The sequence below is a fragment of the Sceloporus undulatus genome, chromosome 3, assembly GCF_019175285.1.
Source record: "Sceloporus undulatus isolate JIND9_A2432 ecotype Alabama chromosome 3, SceUnd_v1.1, whole genome shotgun sequence".
NCBI classification, from domain to species: Eukaryota; Metazoa; Chordata; class Lepidosauria; order Squamata; family Phrynosomatidae; genus Sceloporus; species Sceloporus undulatus.
Window position 1 is genome coordinate 47085532 of NC_056524.1, and position 23105 is coordinate 47108636.

Consider the following 23105-nt stretch of genomic DNA (forward strand, 5'->3'; position numbering starts at 1 on the left):
TTTTTATCCAGCCTCTCCCACAGTCTTGAGGAGGCTTACAACAGCAATAAAATACAATATAAAATATATCATACATTATAAAATACATCCCATTATCCCCTCCCTCCCAACACAATACCATAATAAAATACCATTAAAATAATCAAAACAGTCAAAACAATCTGCGGCAAGGAGATGGGAAATTTGGAGTGTTCTATGTAATAATAAATGTTCCTTTCCACGGAAATCTTTAGTAGAATCATAGAATCGTAGAGTTGGAAGAGACCACAGGGGCCATCCAGTCCAAGCCCCTGCCATGCAGGAAATCCAAATCAAAGCACCCCCGACACACCTCACTTGGAATATTGTGCTCAGGTCTGGGAACTACTTTTCAAGAAGGATGTTGACAAACCGGAGCATGTCAGAGGTAACCTAAAATGGTGAAAGATGTAGAAACTATGCCCTATGAGGAACAGCTTAGGGAGCAGGATATGTTTAGCCTGGAGAAGAGAAGGTTAAGAGGTGACATGATAGTCATGTTTAAATATTTGAAGGGGCATCATATTGAGAATGAATAAACTAGTTTTCTGCTGCTTCAGAGACTTGCACATGAAACAATGGATTCATACTACGGGAAAAGAGATTCCACCTGAACATTAGCAAGAATTTTCTGATGGTAAGAACTATTCAGAGTGTGATCCTTCTTTGGAGGTTTTTAAACAAAGGCTGGATGGCCATCTATTGGGAGTGCTTTGACTGTGTGTTCCTGCATGGCAGTGGGTGGTCTAGAGGATCCTCGTGGTCTCTTCCAACTCTGATTTCTATGACTCATTACTGAGCTTGCATCTTTTTGTGTGTCGTTTCTTATGGCACTCAACACACAGCACATTTTGGGCAGTTAACAGATTTGCTGCCACTTCCCCCATACTGACTCCCACAGCCAACTTGGCTATGAGGGAAAAGCAAGTACAGTACATAACTCACAAGGGAGCTCTTAACCACTTATAAACAGAGTGGGAGAGGAGCAAACATGTCCAATGGACTTACTGACATATTCAAACCCATGTCTGACAGCTTTCTAGCATGATCAGATCCACAGCATAAACAAATACCATGTTCTCCAGCAACTTCTGCAACACAAACAAGATCAGGATTGGGTTTCCGTGGAAGAGTGGATTAATCTGTTCCCTTTGTGCTTTCCAAAATTGCTTCCCCCACCACACCATCAATCACCAATGCCTTATCTGAAGAAAGCTTGGCACTGTGACCCATATCTATTAAGCTGAGACTGACCATTCTCATTAAGATGGTACAGCAGGGTGTAAGAGCCTAAAAATCTCTCCTGAATGGGAATCCCACTCTATGACGTTTATCTGAAACAGGTGTCCTATAGTTAAGAGATCTGAACCTCCTCTGCTGATCTGGGACTGTGGGAATGAAGAAAGAAAATTGGAGGCTTTTTAATATAATCACTGGTAAAACCTGCCCTCACAGTCCTGCCCACCTGAGCAACAGGAGAAGCCAGCTCCCAGCAATGGGCAAAAAATTAAGCTGAGACTGACTGTCCCCTGTTAGAGTAGTACAGCTCAATACAAACTGAAGTCTCTTAACCAACAAACTGGACAAATTTGCCTCAGAAACTGATCCCCAAGGCCAACTTTGCAGTGCGTTCTGATTCAAGCCAATCAGAAATTTTGCCTGTGAAGTGTGAGGGAGGAGCCAGACCCAGGATGACAAGTTGCCTCTCAATACTGTAGGAAAAGATGGACCAACACTGAGATGCAATCGGGTCCCTACTCTACCTGTCTCCGGTAGACTTAGTTTTTTACTTTATAATCTGCATCAAGGAGCCAGTGTGTTGTAGGGGTTTGAGCAATGAAGCATGACTTTGGACAACAGGGTTTGAATCTCTACTCAGCCATGAGTCGGAAAGGACTTGAAGGCACACAACAACAACAACAAATAAGCAAGTTCATCGAAGCAAAGAGCACTACCAGGAAGGAACTACATCTTGAAACCTAAGAAAGACATTTCCAAAGAATATTCCTTTAAGTCTACATGCTAATTTGCACAATTATTGCAAGCCATTCCAAAGCTAGATTTACAAAGCCATTTTGCTGCCTCCTCATTTTGAAACATAATTTCATGAAGGGCTTATAAAAGTCAACTTTGCTAAGAGATTTTTAAAGATGTTCCCTGCCAAAGAGGTTTCACTTGTAATCAATTTGTGTAACTTGGGGAAAAGAAAATTTGGGCCCAGTACATACCGCAGAAAAGGGGCGGTCTGCAGCTGTCCCTTTCTGCGGTGGATTGGGCAGCCCAGAGGCCCCAATCTGGCACTTTTCCCAACAGATACGGCGAGGAGGAGAAAGGGGCCGCATGGCCCCTTTCTCCTTTGCGTGACTGCCATGGCCATGTAGAACTGCCAGCGATGATGCGCACATGCAAAAGGAGCTCTGTTTTGGAGCTCCTGTCCACAACGCTGAAAGGGCGCCCCAAGCGCCCTGCAGTGTTGCGGTGATGTCAAGCACGTGCCAGTCCATATAGACATGGTGCGTGCCTGGCAACATCAGCGCGCTGCGTGTATGGACGGCACACTTCCAAAATGGCGTTGTCCATACAAACTAGGGCTGCAGAGCGTGCAGATGCTGCACGCTCCCCAGCCCTAGTTTTGGCCCAAGGATGGCACTTCTGTGCCGTCTGTATCAGACCTTTGTACTGATACAATTTAGACTGACACCCCAAACAGACAAGCCAAAATAAAGCTGCTTCAGGTCACTTTGGTGGTATGCTGTTTAAATGACATGCACATCTTAAGAGGCCAGAAGCTGCGCCAAAGCCGTGCTCCAGTCCCTGGGACCGGAGCGTGGCTTTGGCACAGCTTCCGGCCTCTTAGTACGCATGCATCAATTAAACAGCATACCTCCATACCCAAAACATCTTTATTTTGGCCTGTCTGTTCCGGCCCTAAGTTCCATATATTATTTCCACTCAACATTTCACATCAAATGACTAAATGCAGAAGGAAAGGGCTATTTCCCTTCCCATCTAACAAAACATTTTCATTTTGACAGATTTCCATGAAACTCCATCTATATCAGGGGTGGGCAACTGTCAGGAGTAGAGGGCTGTACTGCCCCCCAACGACTTTGAAAGGCCACCCATTTTTAAAATGTTTGCCTCAAAATGCCACCCGGGAGCATGAGGGCCAATTTTGCCATTTTTAAAAAAATAGCTCTGGGCTATTTTAAGACTAGGCGAGGCCTTGTCTAGGTAACTTATTGGAAAAAGGCCTTCCCTAGACCAAAATAAAATAAAATAAAAAGGCCAGGAGGATGCCAAAAACTCAAGAAAACTGCCCTTCCCCCATACACACACTATAGGAGGCATTTAAGAGCAAAAAATATTTTTTAAAAAATATTTGGGAGACCTGGAAGCATGCAGCCTCCATTTTCTGCACCCTGGTTAGCATATCCAAAAAGCAGATTAGTACTCAGTAGTCTTTTAAGTGCTCATCACTTCTGGTGGGAGAGGCAGACAACAACGACATAGAAAATATTAAAATATCATTGGCTCTGGTAAAAGGTCATTGTAAGAATGATTGATTTTAAATACTTAGCATAAATAAGATCACAGGATTATAGATGAAGGAACTAAAGGGCTACCTGGTGCAAACCTGCACCACAAAGAAGGACAATCCTTTCAATTTTCTACAGATGAATCAACGCAAAACAGTAAACTTTCCAGGATCCAAAAGCCACATACAAATAGACTACTGAGGCATAATAAATGCTCTCACTGCAGCAACTCTATATTTAACAAGACTAGTTAGTGGCTCTATTCAAATCTTTTTCAGTTTTCCAAAATGTATCAAAGCCAACAATTATATTTTGAAGTATCAGAGACCGAGTGCTTCCCATTCATTCAACTGGAGATCTTTCCGGTACAGATACTTGTCTGTGCGCAATGCTTTCTGCTATAAAATCTCTCCCTTCTCTCAACAAGAACATCATCATTCCTGTTGCCTACATGGTCATCAAGTCAGAGTTCTCAAAGCAGCATGATGCCATTTACCTGATGCGATCGGGTGGGCACGCTGTTTACCAGACCCTCTGTGTCGGAGGGGGACTTCCGTGGAGCCTGCTTAACTGGAGACACCAAGCTCTCAGAGGTACTGCAGCTGACGAGGTGGCAAGGCAGAGTTTGCAGGACAAGGTTCAAGAGTAAACACAAAACAAAACAAAAACAAAGGCAAGTGATGGCAGGATGATATGGCATCTTATGCCAAAATAAAGGGTGATCTCAGTGAGTGACAGACAGCTCATACATCCTCTCCACACTTCTGTTCAACACAGTCATCCCTTCTTCCCTCACAAGTGTGTCCTATATAGCATTAGGAGGGAAGATTTCATAACAACTAAATTCCTGTGAACTGCTAATCTCTATCACATGAAGGAATCTGTCAGGGTTTATGGACACAGTTCCTTGCCATGTGTGTCTAAAGCATCAGAATTCACTTCCATGTAACTGCATAATTAAAGACTATTTGCTTTTCATTCAGACCTTTCTATTGGCTGCAATCCATGTCACAGTAGCCAAACAGCACAGGTCCTCAACAAGGTTTCACCTGAAAACAGCTATGGAATTCTCTTCACAAAAAGGTTTTTCTGTGCACAACTTTTAAGTACCATATTAAAACATCTATATTCTCTCAGACATTTTAAGGGTATGTCTTTTAAATAAGGAAGGATGATGTTTTTTGGACACATAAAATCAAGTTTCACTAATGTTTCTTTTCCTCCCAAATTTAAAACCGTTATTTGTTTAAATTTGTATTGTGAACAACCCTGAGATAAATATTATGAGGAATAGCATACTACATCAATGAATACAGTGGAGCCTCCTTATCCGCGGATTTCAGCATCTGCGAATGGCAAGCCACCGGTCATCCCGGTGAGCTGAGGTCCCATGGATTTTTGGTATCTGTGAGGGGGGATCTGGAATGGATCCCCATGGATACCAAGGTCCAACTGTAAAATATCATATATTGTGTTTTCAAGGAGGATGCCTTATTCTTTGAAGTCTTGAATCCTTTAACAAATGGGATGGCTGTCTGCTTTCATGTATCTACTATACTGATTTTCCTGTTCCTGTTTCCTGTCCTGGGATAAATATTTAGCTTTACCCTAAGACGGGGGTGGGGGTGGGGACTCATTCTCTTTGCTTAGATCAACCTTTCTCCAAGATGTTATACTCTCGATGTTTTGGAATACAACTAGTATCAGTCCCAGTTAGGAAAAGCAATGATTCAAAAGGATAGGAATTGTAATCCAAAATGACTAGAGGTCACATCCTAAAGAAAGCTGTTCCCCCTTTTTAACTCCTGCACAAAACACACACAGCATATGCAAACACACATGGATCATGACAGTGTGACAATGACATTAAGCAGAATGCAGCTCCCCGCAAGCCATTATTTTCTCTTATCCAACAGCGATATTTAAACATTTTTATAAAGCAGACATATGAAATATGCAGCAGTACACAGGGAACTACAGTACTGAGAAAAAAAAGATATGCTTTCTTTCTAAGATTTCATGAAATTTTGTACAGATCTCAAAATATTCCTTAATGATCTGTGCATTCAGGACTTTCAGTTATTTACTTAGCACTAAGTCATTTTCTCCCCTCACAGTGTACAGCGTCCAAATCCACTCCCATTCGTGCACGTAAGTTTGCTGCCAAGCAATGTGGTACTAATTCTGAAGGCAGGTAGCACGGCTGCCACAACAGAAGAAATGAAACAACAAAACTCAAGCAAGTAGATGAAATGTGCCGCTCCTTCACCAACAGTCTACAAAACAGAATTCCAGCACAAGTGATGGAGTTATGTTAGGTGGGTAGTCAGCAAGGGAGGCAGAAATGTGCACACTCACACACACAAAGTATCAAAGAGCAACTACCAATGTGATTAGTTACCATGATATATAGTAGGACTGGAAGAGGAGACCCAGCCCTGTTACATTCCCAATCTTGCGTCTATATCAGGATCTCTGTAAGGAGAGGAAGATAAGAGCAGGATCCGATCCCAGTACACCAAAGCAGAAAGGAAAAAACCAAAATGTCAGAGCAAGAACAGAAGTTGTGATACTGCCATGCAAGGGTTCCCACCACCACCCAAATCAGTCCATTAAACCAACAGTGTTAGTTTCATTTAGCAATTAGAGTAAAAATTGTAAATATAGGACAGACATACCTTTTCACTTAGTAACCAGCAAAAATATGCAGCTGGTGTAGTCAGTGAAAGCAACATTATTAATGCTTACTTTGCTGGGAAAACAATAACAGCAGCAGAATAATTTAGTGCAAAGATATTATTGTCCCAAACCATTCAAGTAGCTTTCAACAGTGACACACTGGACAGAGAGTTAATTACTCATATTAGGCTTCGGGTTCCAAGTGTGCAGATCTGTGTAAAATGCCTTCAAGCTGTTATGGAAAGTGCACATGCAGAAAGGAAACTAAGCTTTCCACACTGAACTCTTCGAGTTTACATAGCAGATCACTGCACTCACTCAGTCTTACCACTGCTGCAACCCCTCTCTATGATCTTCAGCTGAAAAGAAGGTATAGTGGGAAAAGTTGCCAATTAAAACACACCTATCAATAACTGGATTTTTAAGGGCTTTATTGATACAATTCACTGGATCTACAAAGATCAGGAAAGAGTTGGGCAGTGAAATGACAAATCCCTCTAGAATGGATGTGTGTTCTGCTTTTTGTGCGTAAGGATACACTTCTGTTTGAGTTAAGTAATAAAGTAAATGAGATGAAGACCCACCACCACAACACAAAGGAAAGTCATAAGTAAAAAGCATTGAAAAGCCCTGGATCAAATTTCTATATTCTAACTTGAAAGCACTTAGCAATAAAGGCTCTTCAAATTGAAAATAAGTGAAAGAAAACAAGGAAGTCATGCAAATGGGGAAGCCAGTGAAGAAAGTAGAGTGACTGTTTTCCCAAAGCTGGAGTTGGAAACCTCTGGCAAGCAGACTGTTGTAAAGGAATTGGCAGCCATACCCCAAACTCAGAAATAAAGATATGCAATCCAAGATGCAGAAAGTGTCCAGCATTTTACCTTATGCTGGAAGCTTTTAAAGCTTCTTATTTTTGGAAATGGGAGAGAGTAGGACTGCCTCTCCAGACACGTTATACCACACTCTTCCCATCCAATAAATACAAGAATATCTACCAGGACCTGTACGCATGTAAAGGAGTAAAGTATGTGCACAATGAAGTTAAAATGTATTTGCTTAGAGAGAAAGGTGTGTCCCAGCTGTCATAATAAATTTATTAATGAAAATCAAACAAAAGAAAAAAACATAAACCTGGCATACAATTAGGTCCACCTAACTATGGAAACAACAACTAAGCAACAAATAGAAAGGCATCTTACCCAGAGTAATGCTTTTTAGAATTCTTCTTTCTGTACACGATGCACACAATAAGAATGATGAGTAAACTTAAACCCAGAACTCCACCAATGCTTATCCCTGCCACAAGGGTAGGGGTAAACAGAGGCAAGTTTCCTGAGGGAGAAAGAAAAGTTTTGGTTGAGTTTGCTGCATTTTTAAATTGGTCAACACACTGCACTAAAGTCAATAGTCTCCATCAGAGCAGACCCATTAAATAAATTAGACTTATGTACTGACTTAAAAATTCCATTGATTCAACTGATCCATTCTAGTTGGGACTAACAAGTGGATTTAATCCATTATTCTTTTTTGGATTTAAAATTAATGCATTAAACATGTAGCAGCTGCTGTAATTCTAAACAAGATCTGAATTAGATTTTATGTACTAAATCTGAAGTTCAAAAACACAGTGGCATAAACACAAAAGAAGAAGAAAAGTTCAAAAATAATCATGGCTAGATGATAAATCCACAGGATGTGCAGTGTGACTAAAACCCCAAGATGGACTCTGCAAACCTGAAAAATCAGACTGAGGTACTTTGGTACCAGGTTTAATCTTAAAGATTTGGACATAGCTGTCTTTCTCCATCTCTTTACACCAGGAATGTGCAAGTTCAGAAGATATAAGAGTCAGTTTTCAGACTGTAAAACCCTCCACAGGATGCACTAAGTCCTCCAAACACACCTTCAAACAGAAAAACTGTGAGTAGGTACTAATCCACCTATAATTTATTTATTTTACATTTTGGGGGATTTTCAAGGCACTCTGGCCCACCACAATTGGTACTCCTAGGGATGTGTAGAGATCAGACTACATTTTGCTCACTCCTGCACTGGACAAAGTGCTGCCAATCAATGATCTCTCCCACAACTTGAAATCTGAAGTGAAATTAATAAGCATGTTCTAAAAGGCTTGCTCTTCTCTTATTAAATTTCAATGTTGTTTTTCATCATATAAAGTATATTAAAATTAACCTCTCATTCTCTTAATGGCAGCCCCATGAAGGCCCTTCTATCCAAATATTCTTATGAAGTGCAAGGTACATTTTACATGCATGTCCATTGTATTTGAAAGTTGACTCAACAGTATCATCAAGAAAGTTTAATCAGAAGGCAGAGCATTGCATGGATCTAGGCTAGGCTACATGAAGCTACTTGTATCTATATCATAAACAAGTACACATATATGTACTGCATATTTACATGTGAACAACAGGTAGGTGAACGCATTAGAATATGATGAGGAACTATTTTAACCTAGGAGCCAAATTATCTCTTGGGACACACCCTGTGTTGAATAACATCCCTTCCCACTTGAAATCTCACCCCTTTCCCAAAGTCATACACCACTACCTGACACTATCAGTGTCCCACCACTAGATGACAGATCAGTGCTGCTATTCTGCATCTCTGTTTGCAGAGAAAAGCTTTCCCCAAGATTCATAGAAGAACAAAATAGAAAATGAAACACCTGAGCAAGATACACAGTCATGATGTAGGTAAGGGAGTTCCTTAAACACTTCTGTCTGGGCTTGGGTTTAGTCACTTAAGCCTTCAACTGAGGATGAGGTTTTATATTTTCTTCCTCTTGCTCTTCAATTGGCCAAAAAACATTTTTATTACCAGGGCAAATTCATTTCAATACAAGACATCAAAATTTATGTTAGACCAACCACAACACTTAAGTGAAGTCTAACTAAACAAGAGCAACTTCAGTGACACAGAAAATTCCCTCAGCCATTGTTACACACACTCTTACCAGGGACTACTGTACCTCTCTCCACAACTCTGACTTTAATTTCTCCTGGAGTGACAACTATATCTGGAGGGTTCTTGACATCACAGATGTAGGTTCCATTGTCCTGAAACTGCATGTTTGCTATATTGATAGATGCATCTTTCTTGTTCAGGTCTCCAGCCCAGCTGCTTCTGTCCTTAAATTGTGTACTTTGCCCAGGGTATGCCCTCCCATTGGAATAATAGAAGAACTGTTATCAAGAACACAAAACATTATGCTGGGTCAAAAACCTATTTTTAACAGTATGCACTTAATTCTATCACATTATCATGTCTGCTTAACTTCTCCAATACCTAAACTCTACAGCACCTGTAGCTTCAATTCCAGAGTTTGACCAGATCATTCACAAGGCATTTGTAAAGAAACAGACCCGATGTGTGGCAAAATCTGTATTCTGTGCATCTGCTCATGCTAAATATGGTGAGAAAACAGGCTGTGATAGAGATAAACAGTCACAGGAAGTAAGGTCCAAAACACACTGCAGAAATAATCCAATCTGAGAATGCTTAAACTGCCTTGGCACAATGCTAGGGAATTCTGGGAACTGTAGTTCTGTGAGATATTTAGCCTTCTCTGTCAGAGAGCTCTGGTGTCACAACTACAATTCCCTGGATTCCCTAGCACTGAGCCAGGGCAGTTAATGCAGTCTCAAACTGGATTATTTCTGCAGTGTGTTTTGGATTTAAGAGGCTCTTAGTGACTGTTATTGTCCTTTGACTTTATGAGTGGTTGTTATGCCTGTTTTACGTCCTGTATTTAGTAAAAGAAAAGAGCCAAACAGTACAAATCCATCAGGAAATTGCAGACATTCCATGCCAGCTGACAAGTGTAGAATATCCAGACACAAATGGGAAGTGGGGACAGTTTACCTCAATCTGATTAGATACTGGACTGGGGGCTGCCAGGATATATAAAAGGCAGGACCAGGACCAAACAGAACTGGAATTCAAGCCAGTGAGAGCTGATGAAGAGACCAGGCTGTGGGAAGAGCTTTGAAGAAAGCAGAGAACTGGACTGAGTACAATAGGAGGCAGCAAGTGGCCAGCAATAGGACCCAAGCTGAAATTGTACTCAAGAACATACTTTTGAATTAAATGGGGTAGAGTTGGAATGGGGAAATGACAGTTATGAGAGTAAGAATTACAACTTTAGTCTGTTCACCATTCAAGGTAGCAATTACAAACAGTATAAATAATTATTAACATTTAATAGTATATTGGAAACAAATGTAATTGAATAAATGCATTTAGTTTATAACATTAATGTTTGTTTAAATAACGAAATATATTTTATGTACAGTGGTACCTCGGGATACGAAATACCCAGGTTACGAAATTTTCGGGATACGAAAAAATCCCATAAGAAATAATTGTTCCGGGTTACGAATGTTTTTTCGGGTTACGAAAAAACTTTTGGTGCTTTTTGGCGCTATTTCACACGGAATCGCGGCTTTTCCCCATTAGCGCCTATGGCATTTCGGCTTACGAAGGCTTTTCGGGTTACGAAAGCGGCCGCGGAACGAATTACTTTCGTAACCCGAGGCACCACTGTATTAAATCTTTCTCCTTTTTTTCTGCACCCTGCTTAAGGCAGGGCTAATGGTTATCTTAGAGTGGTAGTAGTAAAGTCACTGACAGTGGCCCAGTAGTGAAGAAAGGCCCGGTACAGACCAGCATAATATGCCAGCTTCTCAGCAGCGTGGGGGCGTGTCGTATGGACAATGCATGCCCTGAAGCCAGTGTCACGCCACCCCACTACCCACATGAAGCACCAAAAAGCTGCAGTGGCAGAAAGGACAGCTTTTTTCCAGCACAAGGAACGGCATTAAAGACAACTGATTTCTACTCCCTTGAGAAGGCCAAATGTAACAAAGGGGAATTCTGAAAGTAGTTACAAGCAGCCAGGGTAAGATACACCAATTCCATTCAACTCAGGTCCCTATTGCTTTCATATGTCTCTTTTGGACGTATAACATCCATCACAGCAAACGTTTTGTTGTCATACTTTTTCAGTACTGCCCTAAGCAGCCACGAGAACAGAATGCCTAATCCAGCAGAAGTGGCCCTGCTTCAAACAAACTCTCATCCAAGCATGCGCTTTTGCCAGCAAAGTAGTCTGAAGGATACTAACAAGGACTATCTTTGAGGGCAAGCAGAATACGATTAACATTGTGATGTCATTTGAAAGCAGCAGTCAAAACACACATTTTTAATAGTAATGACAGAGAACAGGAACAAACAGGCACAAAATGCCAGGAAAATATGTAACCACTTGAATCAACAAGCTCTTATGCAAATGTAGTCTTATTTCAATCACTACCTCTTACCGACACAGAAGTAGTTGATCCCTCTGCTTGAAAGCTCCAGGTAACAGATGCTGCACTGCTGATTACTTCCGATGATGCGAAAGTGCATGGAAGTTTTGCCTCTGTTCCATTTTCCACAGAGAGTTCTGCTGGTGTGTATACATCCACAGCTGAAACTTGGGCTATTAAGAACATCAAAAGCATAAGACAGGATTCTTTTTATCAGTGCAGAATGAAAAGCTTGAGTTATACAATAAGTGTAATAATCCCAGAGAAACATCCTATCCTCTATTAGAGATGTAGACATTCTTAATCCATTCTTGAGATTCCAGTAACACTTCCACTTTTGTTTGATGTAGGGCTCCAAACAGTGGAGAGCTGGTTAATATGAACTAAGAATGGCACCTACAAGTAACCATTCTAGTGAACACTAGAAAGTTAAATGTCTCCAGTAACTGGACAAATTGGTTATATTAATATCAAAATATTAAAGGAATAGTTTCAATTAGTAGAAAGGAAGCAAATCTCTTTATTACGGTCGGACCTCCATATCTACAGATTGTGCATCCACTGTTTCAACCATCCACAGCTTCAAAATGTTCCCCCTAAAAAATTCAAAAAGCAAAACTTGATTTTGACATTTTATGTGTGTGACACCATTTTAACTACACCATTGTATTTAATGAGACTTGAGCATACATGGATTTAGGTATCCACAGAGGGGCCTGGAACCAAACTCCAGCAGATATTAAGTGTCCACCGTACTGAGTAAGTAAAAACTGAAATTTGAAAAAAAAAATTGAAAGGCTGTAGTATCTCTCCATATGAACTTGCCAGAGTTTTCAGATCATATGGGGAAGGTTTTCTCTCAGTCCCCCCCACCATCACAGGCTCACTTGATGAAGATTTGAGAGAGAGCCTTCTCAGTAATTGCTCCCATCTTCTGGAACTCTCTTCTACAAAAGGCTAGGCTGGCCCCCCTCCCCACTTTCCTTTCGCTAGCAAGCAAAAACATTCTTATTTAAAGCAAGCTTTTAATGCTTAAGCAGGCAAAGCTTTGAATATAGATATATGTTTTCTCTGTTTTTAACTTTTGTCCAGGGAAGGATCGCAAGGATAAAAAGGCAAGGTTCATGACAGGGAGCCCAAGGGTTAACACTGCAGGGCCAACTTGGAGAAAAGATTCACCACAATGTTAAATTATGTTACAGCATTATATCTAAAGTATGCTTATAACCCAATCTATCTCATTCATTTTACTACGCTTTTACTACACTTACTGCACTTAACACTGGCATATCAAAACAGTTGCTCTGAAAAATATGTTTCCAACCAGCTCCAAATCAACATTTTCTGGAACAAAATCGGTACATTCTAATCCAAGGACATGTTTAGGGGAAAGTTTAAATTTAAACCTTTTAGGTCCAACCAGGATATTTTGGCATACAATATTGCAAATATAAGTTATAACTAACTCATTTATTCCACAGCCTATTAGAACAATCTGTTATATTTTTCAACTCGCAGTATTTTTTATAAAGCAATGGGTTATTTTGCAATACATCTAAGTAGAAATCATAGAAAATACTGTGAAAGAATGAAAATACTAAAACTATCTCCTTTTCAAAGAGCATTTTAAGACACTTAATTTGGATTTCTCATCAAAAGACATCAGAGCATGGAACAAAGGTCATACAACTACAAAAGATTACATAAGCAATAAAATCACCACAAAGCACCAATAAAAGACACCAAAATGAGAAGATGGACTGAGCAGTTAAAAAGGCCCAACAACAATTAAAATGTTTGAACAGGTACCAATTACACACAAGAACCACTGCATTGTAGTAGTATGAATGTTGGACTATAGAGACAGGGATTTGAATCCCTGCTCAGACACAGAAAACCACTGAGTAACCTTGAGCAAGTCACATGCTCTCAGTCTCAGAAGAAGGCAAAGGCAAATCCACTCTGTACAAATTTTGCCAAAGAAGGCCCTGAGATAGGGTCACCATAAGTCTGAAACGACTAGAAGGCCCACAACAACAAACCAATCTTATCTGCATGATGAGGGTATTCCACAGATTGTCTCCTGGTTGTCACACCAGTTTAGAAGGCTCCTGGAGAGAACCGTTCCTTGCAAATCTTATGAACACATACACACTGGTATAGGTAGCACTATGTTAGTCCCATATGAAGAAGAGAACTACAGTGCTCCCTCGGGTTACGAATTTAATTCGTTCCGCCGCTCCGTTCGTAACCCGAGTAATTTCGCAACCCGAAAAGGGCTTTCCGTTAGCGCTGGAAAGCCGCGTGTTTGAATTTCGCGCCGAAAAAAAATTCGTAACCCGAAAAAACATCGTAACCCGGAACAGTTTTTTCCAATCTAACTTTTTCGTAACCCGGAAATTTCGTAACGCGGTCAATTCGTATCCGGGGTACCACTGTACATGTTAAAATCCATCAGAAGGCAAACATGTTTTTATTCCAGACTTTGGAATACAGTCTGGCTTGCTGTTGATGTGCTTATTATTGAAGGAGTGTCAATATGTCTTTTACCATTGTTTGTGATTAATTTTTAAGGTATACAGGTATTGTACAGTCAGCCCTCCACATTCATGGGTTTGTAGCTGCTACTTAGCCAGCTTGACATCTCCCTTTTCCTCCTCTTTAACTCTTATCCTTCCAAAAGACCCAGCCAGGAGGTCTATGAACTAGAAAAGAGTTCAAAATCGGGCTTGCTTTTTTAGAAGGAGGGAAGATTGATTGGACTGGGACAAACAGGAGTGTGGTGCTGAGATCTATTGGCTGGAAAGAGGTTTAAAGCCTGGTTGGCTCTTTTGGTAGGGCAAGAGGTGGTGGACTAGGAAGAGGAGATAAATGGCCTGGAAGAGGGTTTAAAATCTGGCTGAGGCATGCTGATGACCAGGTGGAAAATGGAGTGGTGGGCTGGTACTATTGACAGGAGTCTGTAGCGCAATTGTTTGGGGAACCTAGAGATATTTGCGTTTTTTCCACTTTTTGGAGGATGTCCTGCTCCCCTAACCCCCATAACTGTAGAGGGATGATGGTATATTTTATTGAAATTTTATTCTTAATTTGTATTTTATTATTATTAACTGCCTTTAGCACTTCATTGATGGAAAGGTGGGGTACAAGTTACATATAGTAATAAATATAAATGCAAGCACAAATTAATATTCATGATAGTGAGGAGGAATGATCCTGACTGCATAGCTCAGAATCTCTGTCCTTACTAATTGGCTTAGTATAAAGACAGGCCGTGGAGTCTTTATCATGGGATCAAAAGATTCAATTCTCTATAAACACTTTTCACTGCATATCCTCCTCACTATAAACATGCAAAGTAGCTAAAACTGAGAAAAAGTGAATTGCACATACCATATATAATCATGTGTAAGTCGACCCTACAAAGAAGTCGAGGGCAGGTTTTAGGGCTAAAATTGTGGGTTTTGATATGACCCATAGGTAAGTCAAGGGTAAAACTTAGGAGACATCTAACAGAAGATGTAAAGCAGTGATTCTCAAACTCTGGCTTTCCAGATGTTTTGGACTTTGGCTCCCAGAATCCCAGACCATTAGCCAAGTTGGCTGAGGTTTCTGGGAACTAAATTCCAAAAAACCTGGAGGCTCAGATTTTCGGAATCACATTCAGTAAAGACTGAAACAAAGGAAAACAGTGCCAAAAAAACTTGCAAAATTTCAGCAGGCATAACTGTTTCTGCTCACCCTAAAGATTGGGTGGATGATGAGGAAACTACAGTAAATGATGGCTGTGTGGTGTGGTGGTAGGGAGGAGGCAACCAGGGTTGGGTGGGGCTAATAAAGCATGCACGTGTCAAAATCTAAAGGCAAGAGTTAAGGTACAATACTAACTTTCATTTTTTTTTTTTTTTAAAAAAGGAACCATCCCCTTCTCAGAGTAGAATGGTGAAAGACATAAGAGCTTCCTCTGTCCTGGGAAAACCTAAAAGAAGCACTGACTCACTCAACTCCTATGGCACTCCTTGGAAGGAAAGAGCTGCCGGTGCCGCCGCCATTACTACCCAAACATTAAAAAAGGCCAGGAGCAGCAGCACAATAGATAGAGGGGGTCAGTATTTCTTTTAGGTGCTCCTGGAATTGACTATGTTCTTGCCTTTTGCTGCTCTACTCACAGAAAGAGGATAGAAGAGTTGGAGTACTGTACAGTACTTACACTGAAGCACGGATAAATCAATTCAGGTTTTGGGGTTGATTTTTTGACAAAAACTTCTAGACTTATACATGAGTATATACAATATATCTCTCCAGTGAACTACAACTAACACTTTCTAGAGCAAGAAGAACTCCCCTCCAACATTTGTATAGAAAAAGCAACCGAAGGCAAGAAGTATATTCATCACCTCCTTCTGCTGCTGCTATAATATGAGTTAACTACTTGATTTTAGCAACATCCTACATTGTTACAGACCCAGGTTCATTAATTGTGACTCAGTAGTTTCAGCTGGCAAGTGCTATCATTGCCAAATGTACATGTTAAGGCCCCTGACAGATAAAAGCAATGGTCCTATGGGGCAGGCCTGCTACTGGTGGGGTCATCACTTTTGAGGGAGTCACTTCAGGAGAGCACAGGGTTAAGAGCTTGCCCTCCTTCCTGCTCAGGAGGCTGTGTAAACTCCATAGTTACCTACAGGATCACCTGAGAGTACTGCTATCCTATTGCAGGAACGATGCATTTTCAAACAATGAAGAAAGATGTTGGCTCTCAGGGTGCAGCCATCATAGCTGTACAGGAAAGAGATACAGATGGAAAGAGGAGACAGTTATACTTTAATGGGAGAAGAAACAGCAACAAAGTCTGGGTGCCTTCAATAGAATTCCCAGCCTGGGTGTCTGCTGGGGCAGGGCTTCTATGGGGCAGGGCTTCCTGGAGCGGTGCTTATGAGGGTGGGGCCAAAAGGGCAGCCTCCCTCCCATGCCTTCCAAGTCCAGCACAGACTCAGACGTAGCCTCCCCACCCTACGCTCCCCACCCTGGCCCTTCTGAGTCCAGTGGGGACTTAGAGGCAGTCTCCCCACCCAGCAGGGACTCAGAAGGCAGCTGGGAAGTGATGGCTCACTAGCCCTCCTCCTCTATCCTGGGCTTTCTCCCCAGATAGAAAGACCTAGACAGAACAGACTACAAGGGCGTGCATGCGCCCCTCCTGCCCCAGAGGGGGAGGGGGCCCAACCGGGTGTCACCCCACTTCTGAATATTACCTGGTGTGGCCTGCACACACCCCACACCACACCAATGCCCCCAAACTATCCCCTAACTCAAATAATTTGGACAGCCTTGGCAACCGTCTCCCTGAGTTGAAAATACTGCAGGTGAATATGGCTTGTATCACAGAGACCTGGTTGAATGAGGCTCTCAGGTTGTGTGTGTGAATCTCACTCAGCTTTGCCCACCAGGATTCTCTGTGCAGTGGTACATGAAATCTGGGAGTTGTAGATGCACTAGCTTATCAAGATTTGATTCCTTTAAGCAGATATCCTATCCCAGTCTCCTTGGTTCAAGTGTGTATATCTAAAGGTGTGCAACTGCGATAAATCAGGGATTCTATTGGCATACTACACATACCACTGATTAACAATCTCCCTTCCCAAGTTAGTGAGGGTTGATTCAGAGTTGATGGATGCTGGAGTCCCCTCAGCCTGTGCTGCTGGTGACTGCAGCATCCATGCTGAGACTGCCCTGTTAGGTGTGACTTGAGATTTCACATATTCCATGATAACCATGGTTCTGCTCCAAGTGCTATGTGACCCATTCATGCAGCTGGGCACACTCTGGATCTTGTATTCTGTGCTAGCTGAGGTGATGATAATCTAGAAATTCAGGAACTACCTACAGTTCAGTTGCTAAGCACCAACCACTACCTCAGGGCTTTAGACTTATTAAGACTCAGAACCTCTGAAAGGTGATGGGAAACCAATTAAGACAGTCTACCCAGAAGGTTTATGGATGTACATGGCTCCCAGGTGGCTCATGGGAATTTCCCAGATGCCTCAGCAAGTGATTCTGTCAAAGCTCTGGGGGACTTTTGGAATGAGGAAATGGCCACGGTAGGGGAAAGTTGCTTCTGGACATCTCTTGAGGAATGGAGCAAAACAGCCCTTTGTGGCTGCTCCTAGGCTTTGGAACTCCCTAAGGCTACACTGGTGACCTCTACAATGTCCTTCCAGCAGCAAGCAAAGATTTTTTTTGTCTGTTTGTACAGGCCTTTAGGAACTGACTGCTCATGAGGAAAGAGCTTTTAATAATGCACTATATTGTATGCATTTGTGGTATTTAAATGGCTACACTTTTAAATTGGCTACCAGTTAACTTCTAGTCTGAATTCATGGTGCTAGTGATGACATTTAAAGACCTAAAGGGCTTGGAATCTCAATATCTGAATGGGTACAACTCCCTACATTTATACCTACCCAGTGACTGAAGTCAGCAGTCTGTGTCTCTTCAGTGGGAGAAATACCATGTGGAAAAACATGGGAGAAATGCTTCTTAGCTATTTCATTCCAACTGTGGAATTACTTACTTGCCTTGGAGGTCCAATTGTTGCCAACACTGGTTTGGTGTCAGGTAAAGACTTTTTTAAAAAGCTTTGAGGCATAATTATCTTAAATGTGTGTATACATTTTTAAATGTAGCCTTTTAAACTGTCTGAACTAGTTGTATTTAATATGTCTTTATTCTGTTTAATATATATTATTCTTTTAATCTGGATGTGTTTTAAATTGTTTCACCTATACACTTGAAATACCACAATAAATTATGGGGCATGAACATCTTAATAGGTAAGAATGCATAAGCAGCTTTTAATTGTATTAACAGTTTAATTATTGTTTAATTTTCATATTTTATTTAGTGATATAAACATTTATCAGCATCTATTTTAACTTCTGTAAGCCATTTTACTGGAGAAAAGGTAGATATAACAGTGGTAGTAATGCAGTGGCCTAAATACCCTAAATGCACCAGATCCTACCAGACTGGAAGCTAAACAAAGTGCACCCTGCATATCTTGCACTGTATTTGGAATCTCCATATTTTTGTACCTGGAGCCAGCATGTTCCTAAGAAGTCCCAATGACCTTTTGGAACACTAAGTGAAGTTCCCATGAGAAAGAAGCAAAGATCCAAGGGCATGTGCACAAGTCTGGTAATACTACAATCCAAGCTAAATGAATGACTACTAGATGACTAAATTTGACTAGTTCCTCACCCCATGCCCTCTTGCCCCAAGAGACAAAGACAGTCTTATTGCACTGAAACAGTAAGTGAATTATCTCTGCCTATCCCTTGCCATGCTTCCAGCCAACCTCCCCGTCCATTGACCCTGGGGTTGTCCTAATCCAGTGATGGCGAGCCTTTTTAGGTTCGCGTGCCAGGGGGTGGGGCTTCTGCCCCCTGGGATGGGGCTGTGTGCTGGGGCAGGGCTTCTGGCCCAGGAGGTATGGCTTCCAACCTCCATGGGTGGAGCTTCCACCCTCTGGGCGGGGTTCTTTCCCTGCCTTTTTCCCTGCCCCCAGCTGTCTCTCAGAGACAGCTGGAGGTCAGCAAAGGCCCGTGAGGGGGAGGAGCCATGGCCAGGGCCCCAGTCCTCCTCTTCCTGGACCTTTCTTCGCCCCAAAGGGCTCTCTAAAGCCCTTTGGGGGCAAGGAAAGGAAAAAGGGGGAAGAATAGGAATGGCAGGGCCCCTTCCTCCCTCCCCACAGACCTTTCCTTGCCCTCCAGGTGCCCCGTTTGGGGCACTTGGAGGGCAGGGAAAGGTAAGCGGGGAAGGAGGGAGATGGGGAGGGCCCCTGCCTCCCTCCCCACGAAGCTTTCCAGAGACAGCTGGAGGCAGGCAAAGCTCCCTGAGGAGGAGGCACTGGCGCGCGCTGGTCGCTCCTCCTCTCCCTGCCCTTTTCCTGGCCTCTAGCTCTCTTGAAGAGGCAGCTGGGGGCTGGGAAAAGGCTGTGAGGAGGAGCCAGAGGCGCGCTCCTCTGACTCCTTCTCTGAAGTGCCCTTTTCTGGCTTCCAGCTGTCTCCGAGAGACAGATGGAGGGCAGGAAAAGGCAGGGAGGGGGAGGAACGGGCACGCACGTGCCTCTTCCGCCTTCTCCCTCACCCCGTGTCCGAGGAAATGGCCCAAAGTGCCACTTCCAGCACGCGTGCAGTGGCTTCGCCATCCAATCACAGTTTTAGAAACCCTAAAGTTAGAGCCATCAACCAGTCCAGAATCCCATTGTTAATTCCTGGGAAAGGACATCAAGTCTGTTATCTTGCAAGATAGCACATTGCTTGAGGCTTGATTTCAGGTATAAATCTTGGTACCAAAACCTAGCCTCCTTGTATACAGTTGGCCCCCAGTCTCTGTTCTGTGTGCACAGAAAGATTCTTCTACAAACTGTGTCACCCTCAGGCCCCAACCTGAGCCAGTCCCATTTTCCATGGTCTACTGTTTGAACAGATAAATATTGCCTTCTTCAAACCCCCCAAACTGTGTTATCCAATTTCCATATTTCCATTTCAGTTAGCTCTGAATGTTACATCTGTTTGGATTGCTATTGTATGTGTGATTGCACTCTGCCTATTTTGAAATAAAACCTTAATTCAACCAAACCTGGAGTCCTCCTCAGTTATTATCGATGTACACAGGTGCCAGTGGTCCTAAAGTTACCCAGCCTCTTGCCAAGCTTAACCTAATTTCCCAAACATTTAAAGGGAAGTTGATGGTTGGTGGGATCCCCCAGCTTCCCACCTTTCCTTAGGAAACAGTGCATGTGCGCACACGCACACACTACTAGCAGGAGTAGTATGAAATCATACTTGTCTTCTAAACTTAATTAGCCAAAATATTGTAAAAAGAGGAACAACTTCTATTTCTTAGCTACTGTACAATTACTTACAGTACAGTTACTTACAGTATAAAGTTGCTATACTATATTAGCCATTTAGTTTTCCCACATATTTTGTGTCTTGGAAATCTGGTGTACTAGATTTGGTTTATTGCCCATCACCACTAGATGGACTAGAGATGCACCAGCTCCAAGGAGCTGTGGGATCTCACAGCAAATGCAATTTACTCTGAGTGTATCTAAAGACACAGTTAATTCCAAGAATTAAAAGGCTCTTTAAGCAGAAATGTTAACTTAATTTGTAGAGAGCAGACTTGGCTCTGCATGATCTGCAGGGATGTTCAAGACCTGTCCAAGTTGGCCACCAGCCAAAGATGACTGCAACAAAACAAAGCACTTCCATAAATACATTTGCAAGAAGACAGTTTTCAGTAGTCTGGACTCTTCATCTAATGTTACGCTAGCAAAAACCAGAAGACAGACAAATTTATATCTAAGGTGATAGAAAAGATAACATCCAAATGGTGGACATAGAGCCTAAATGAATAATTGATATTTCATGTATAAATGTTAATTAAATTCATTATTTTGACATGCTAGACTGAAAAAAGCAAATTCTTTCTACATCAACACTCAATGAAATAAAGGCTGAAATGGATGTTGACACATGGAAGTGGGAATTCACATCTTAAAATTAACACCCTACCCTTTACATCTTTAAAATCCGTCCACTTCATAATGTCCCCAAAACAATTCACATAAATAGACTGCTTGGGAAAATGATTCTCAGAGACAAGACTACATATGCTAAATGATGGCCAAAATCCTAAATCAAACTATAATTCATTTATGATGACGGAGGTATGTCATTGGCAGGAGATGTAATCATGCTAGTGAACTACAACAATTCCAACAGGCCACTGTGCAAGATGATCTGTTGTGCAATGGGGGCTCCCAGTGCACAATGGGACACATTGCATGTTGGGACAGCTTGCACACCGGTCACACTACCAGCTTTGCTTGTACAGTGGTGCCAACAAAGGAGCCCTCCTCTCCTGAGAAAATTAATGTTGCACAGTGGCACAATTCAACTTTACACAACTGTAAGTTGGTTTACAATGACACAACTTCCCAACAAGATGGCAGCCTAGAACTATCCAGATCACAAGACTGCATAAAGCTTCCCAAACTATCATACCTATTGCAGCACAAACTTGGTAACATGTGTGAAACACTAGTAGGCAGAAGCAGGAAATGAAACTGCAAAGTAGCGAAACATAAAAGTAGCAACCATAGGTTCATGTTAGCACCACACATAACATAACTTCAAGTCAACAGTGATGGCCACTAGATAGGACTGGAGAGCAGTTTAGACCCTTATGGACACAACAAATTGATCATCTGGGGAATTCCTCACATACTTACTACCAGAATGAAATGAGGTGAAAATACAAAGTATAAAAGGACACAGCCCCCCCTATTTCAGCTACTAAGAAACACAATATCTTCACTCTGGAGAACTTCGAGTAAATTTTCAATGCAAGATTGTTACACTGACATGTAACTATGCTAATGAAAACTATTTCAGTTCTAGACTGTTTAGGCATGCCCCAATTAACAGAGCATCTGATAAAGAAGCTCCTTTTTATATACTGGTAGTCTTTTTATTAGAGCCCAGTCTCCACTTTCCCTGTCTTCTGTCTAGGTGGGCTTTTGTTTGTTTGTCGCAGCACAGGCACTGGAAAGGTGATATAGGAGGGCTGGAGAAAGACAGACTTTCAGTGTTGGGTTGCAGATGCATGTTTTCAGTAAACACTGCAATAAACCTTGATCTAGGAAAGCATAGGGTTCTATTTTAAGTGATTGTAGCCGCATTTTTTACATACAACAGAAAAGGTAAGAACTATCTCCACTATCACTTATTGAGCTAAGTGTGAAGAGTAAAACAAAGAGAAAAGGAGAAAGCAGATTAGCTTACTCCCTCAGATACTCTAGCATGTTGAAAAAGGATGGATCCATACGTTTTGCTATTAAAATAGAAATCATAAGAAAAATTGAGGCTGTTGAAGGAAAAAAATGAATTTTGGAAGAACCTTTCAAGTGGTTTCTAGAAGGTTTAAAATATTTGTTTACTTACGTAAGTAAATTTATCTGACCTGACTGTTTCATTTCACAAGAGCATATTGTTAAGTTTTAGATAAAGAAGTTTGCTGAAACAAGGTGACCTACTCTTCTTTTTTGTGGTTTAGGAACCTTTCCCTATTCTTTCTGTTATTTGTACCTCTAGTACCAATGTTTATGTTAAAGGAGTATGTCCAGGAACACATCTACTTCATTAACTGAGTATACCTATAACTACAAAATATGGAAAAATAAAAGGCCTGTGTGAATACTTCCACATAGCACTGAAAATGATACTAAAGTTATAAAGAATTTGAAAGAATTTGAAAGAGATAATGAACCACTACTGTAGGCTATTTTACACTATTTTGTATGAACCTATGGGCTGCATAAGTCCTGTCAACCTCTCCAAATAGCCATTAAGCCAATGTATCTCCATTTGTTTGCATTACCTGCCAATGTATCTCCCAGTCACCATGTTTCTTTACCTTCCAAGTTAACATAGTGGCTAAACTGGCATGCTAGAAAACAACAGAGAGAGAA

The 23105-nt window shown here is 41.6% G+C and overlaps 1 protein-coding gene across 3 annotated transcripts in view; it reads right to left on the reverse strand.

Moving 5' to 3' along the window:
- The window catches only part of LOC121925361 (myelin protein zero-like protein 1), a 40819-nt gene that overhangs the window by 5484 nt on the left and 12230 nt on the right, over window positions 1-23105 (reverse strand). The window contains exons 2-6 of one of the 3 annotated variants that reach the window (XM_042457419.1): window positions 11579-11739; window positions 9214-9442; window positions 7436-7568; window positions 5959-6032; window positions 4073-4159 (exon numbers count right to left, since the gene is read on the reverse strand). In XM_042457419.1, the coding sequence (XP_042313353.1) occupies window positions 5999-6032; window positions 7436-7568; window positions 9214-9442; window positions 11579-11739 (557 nt within the window). In that variant the 3' untranslated portion in view covers window positions 4073-4159; window positions 5959-5998. Of the gene's footprint in view, window positions 1-4053; window positions 4160-5958; window positions 6033-7435; window positions 7569-9213; window positions 9443-11578; window positions 11740-23105 lie in introns of those variants that run through there. The other 2 variants (XM_042457417.1, XM_042457418.1) reach the window with 2 other exon arrangements.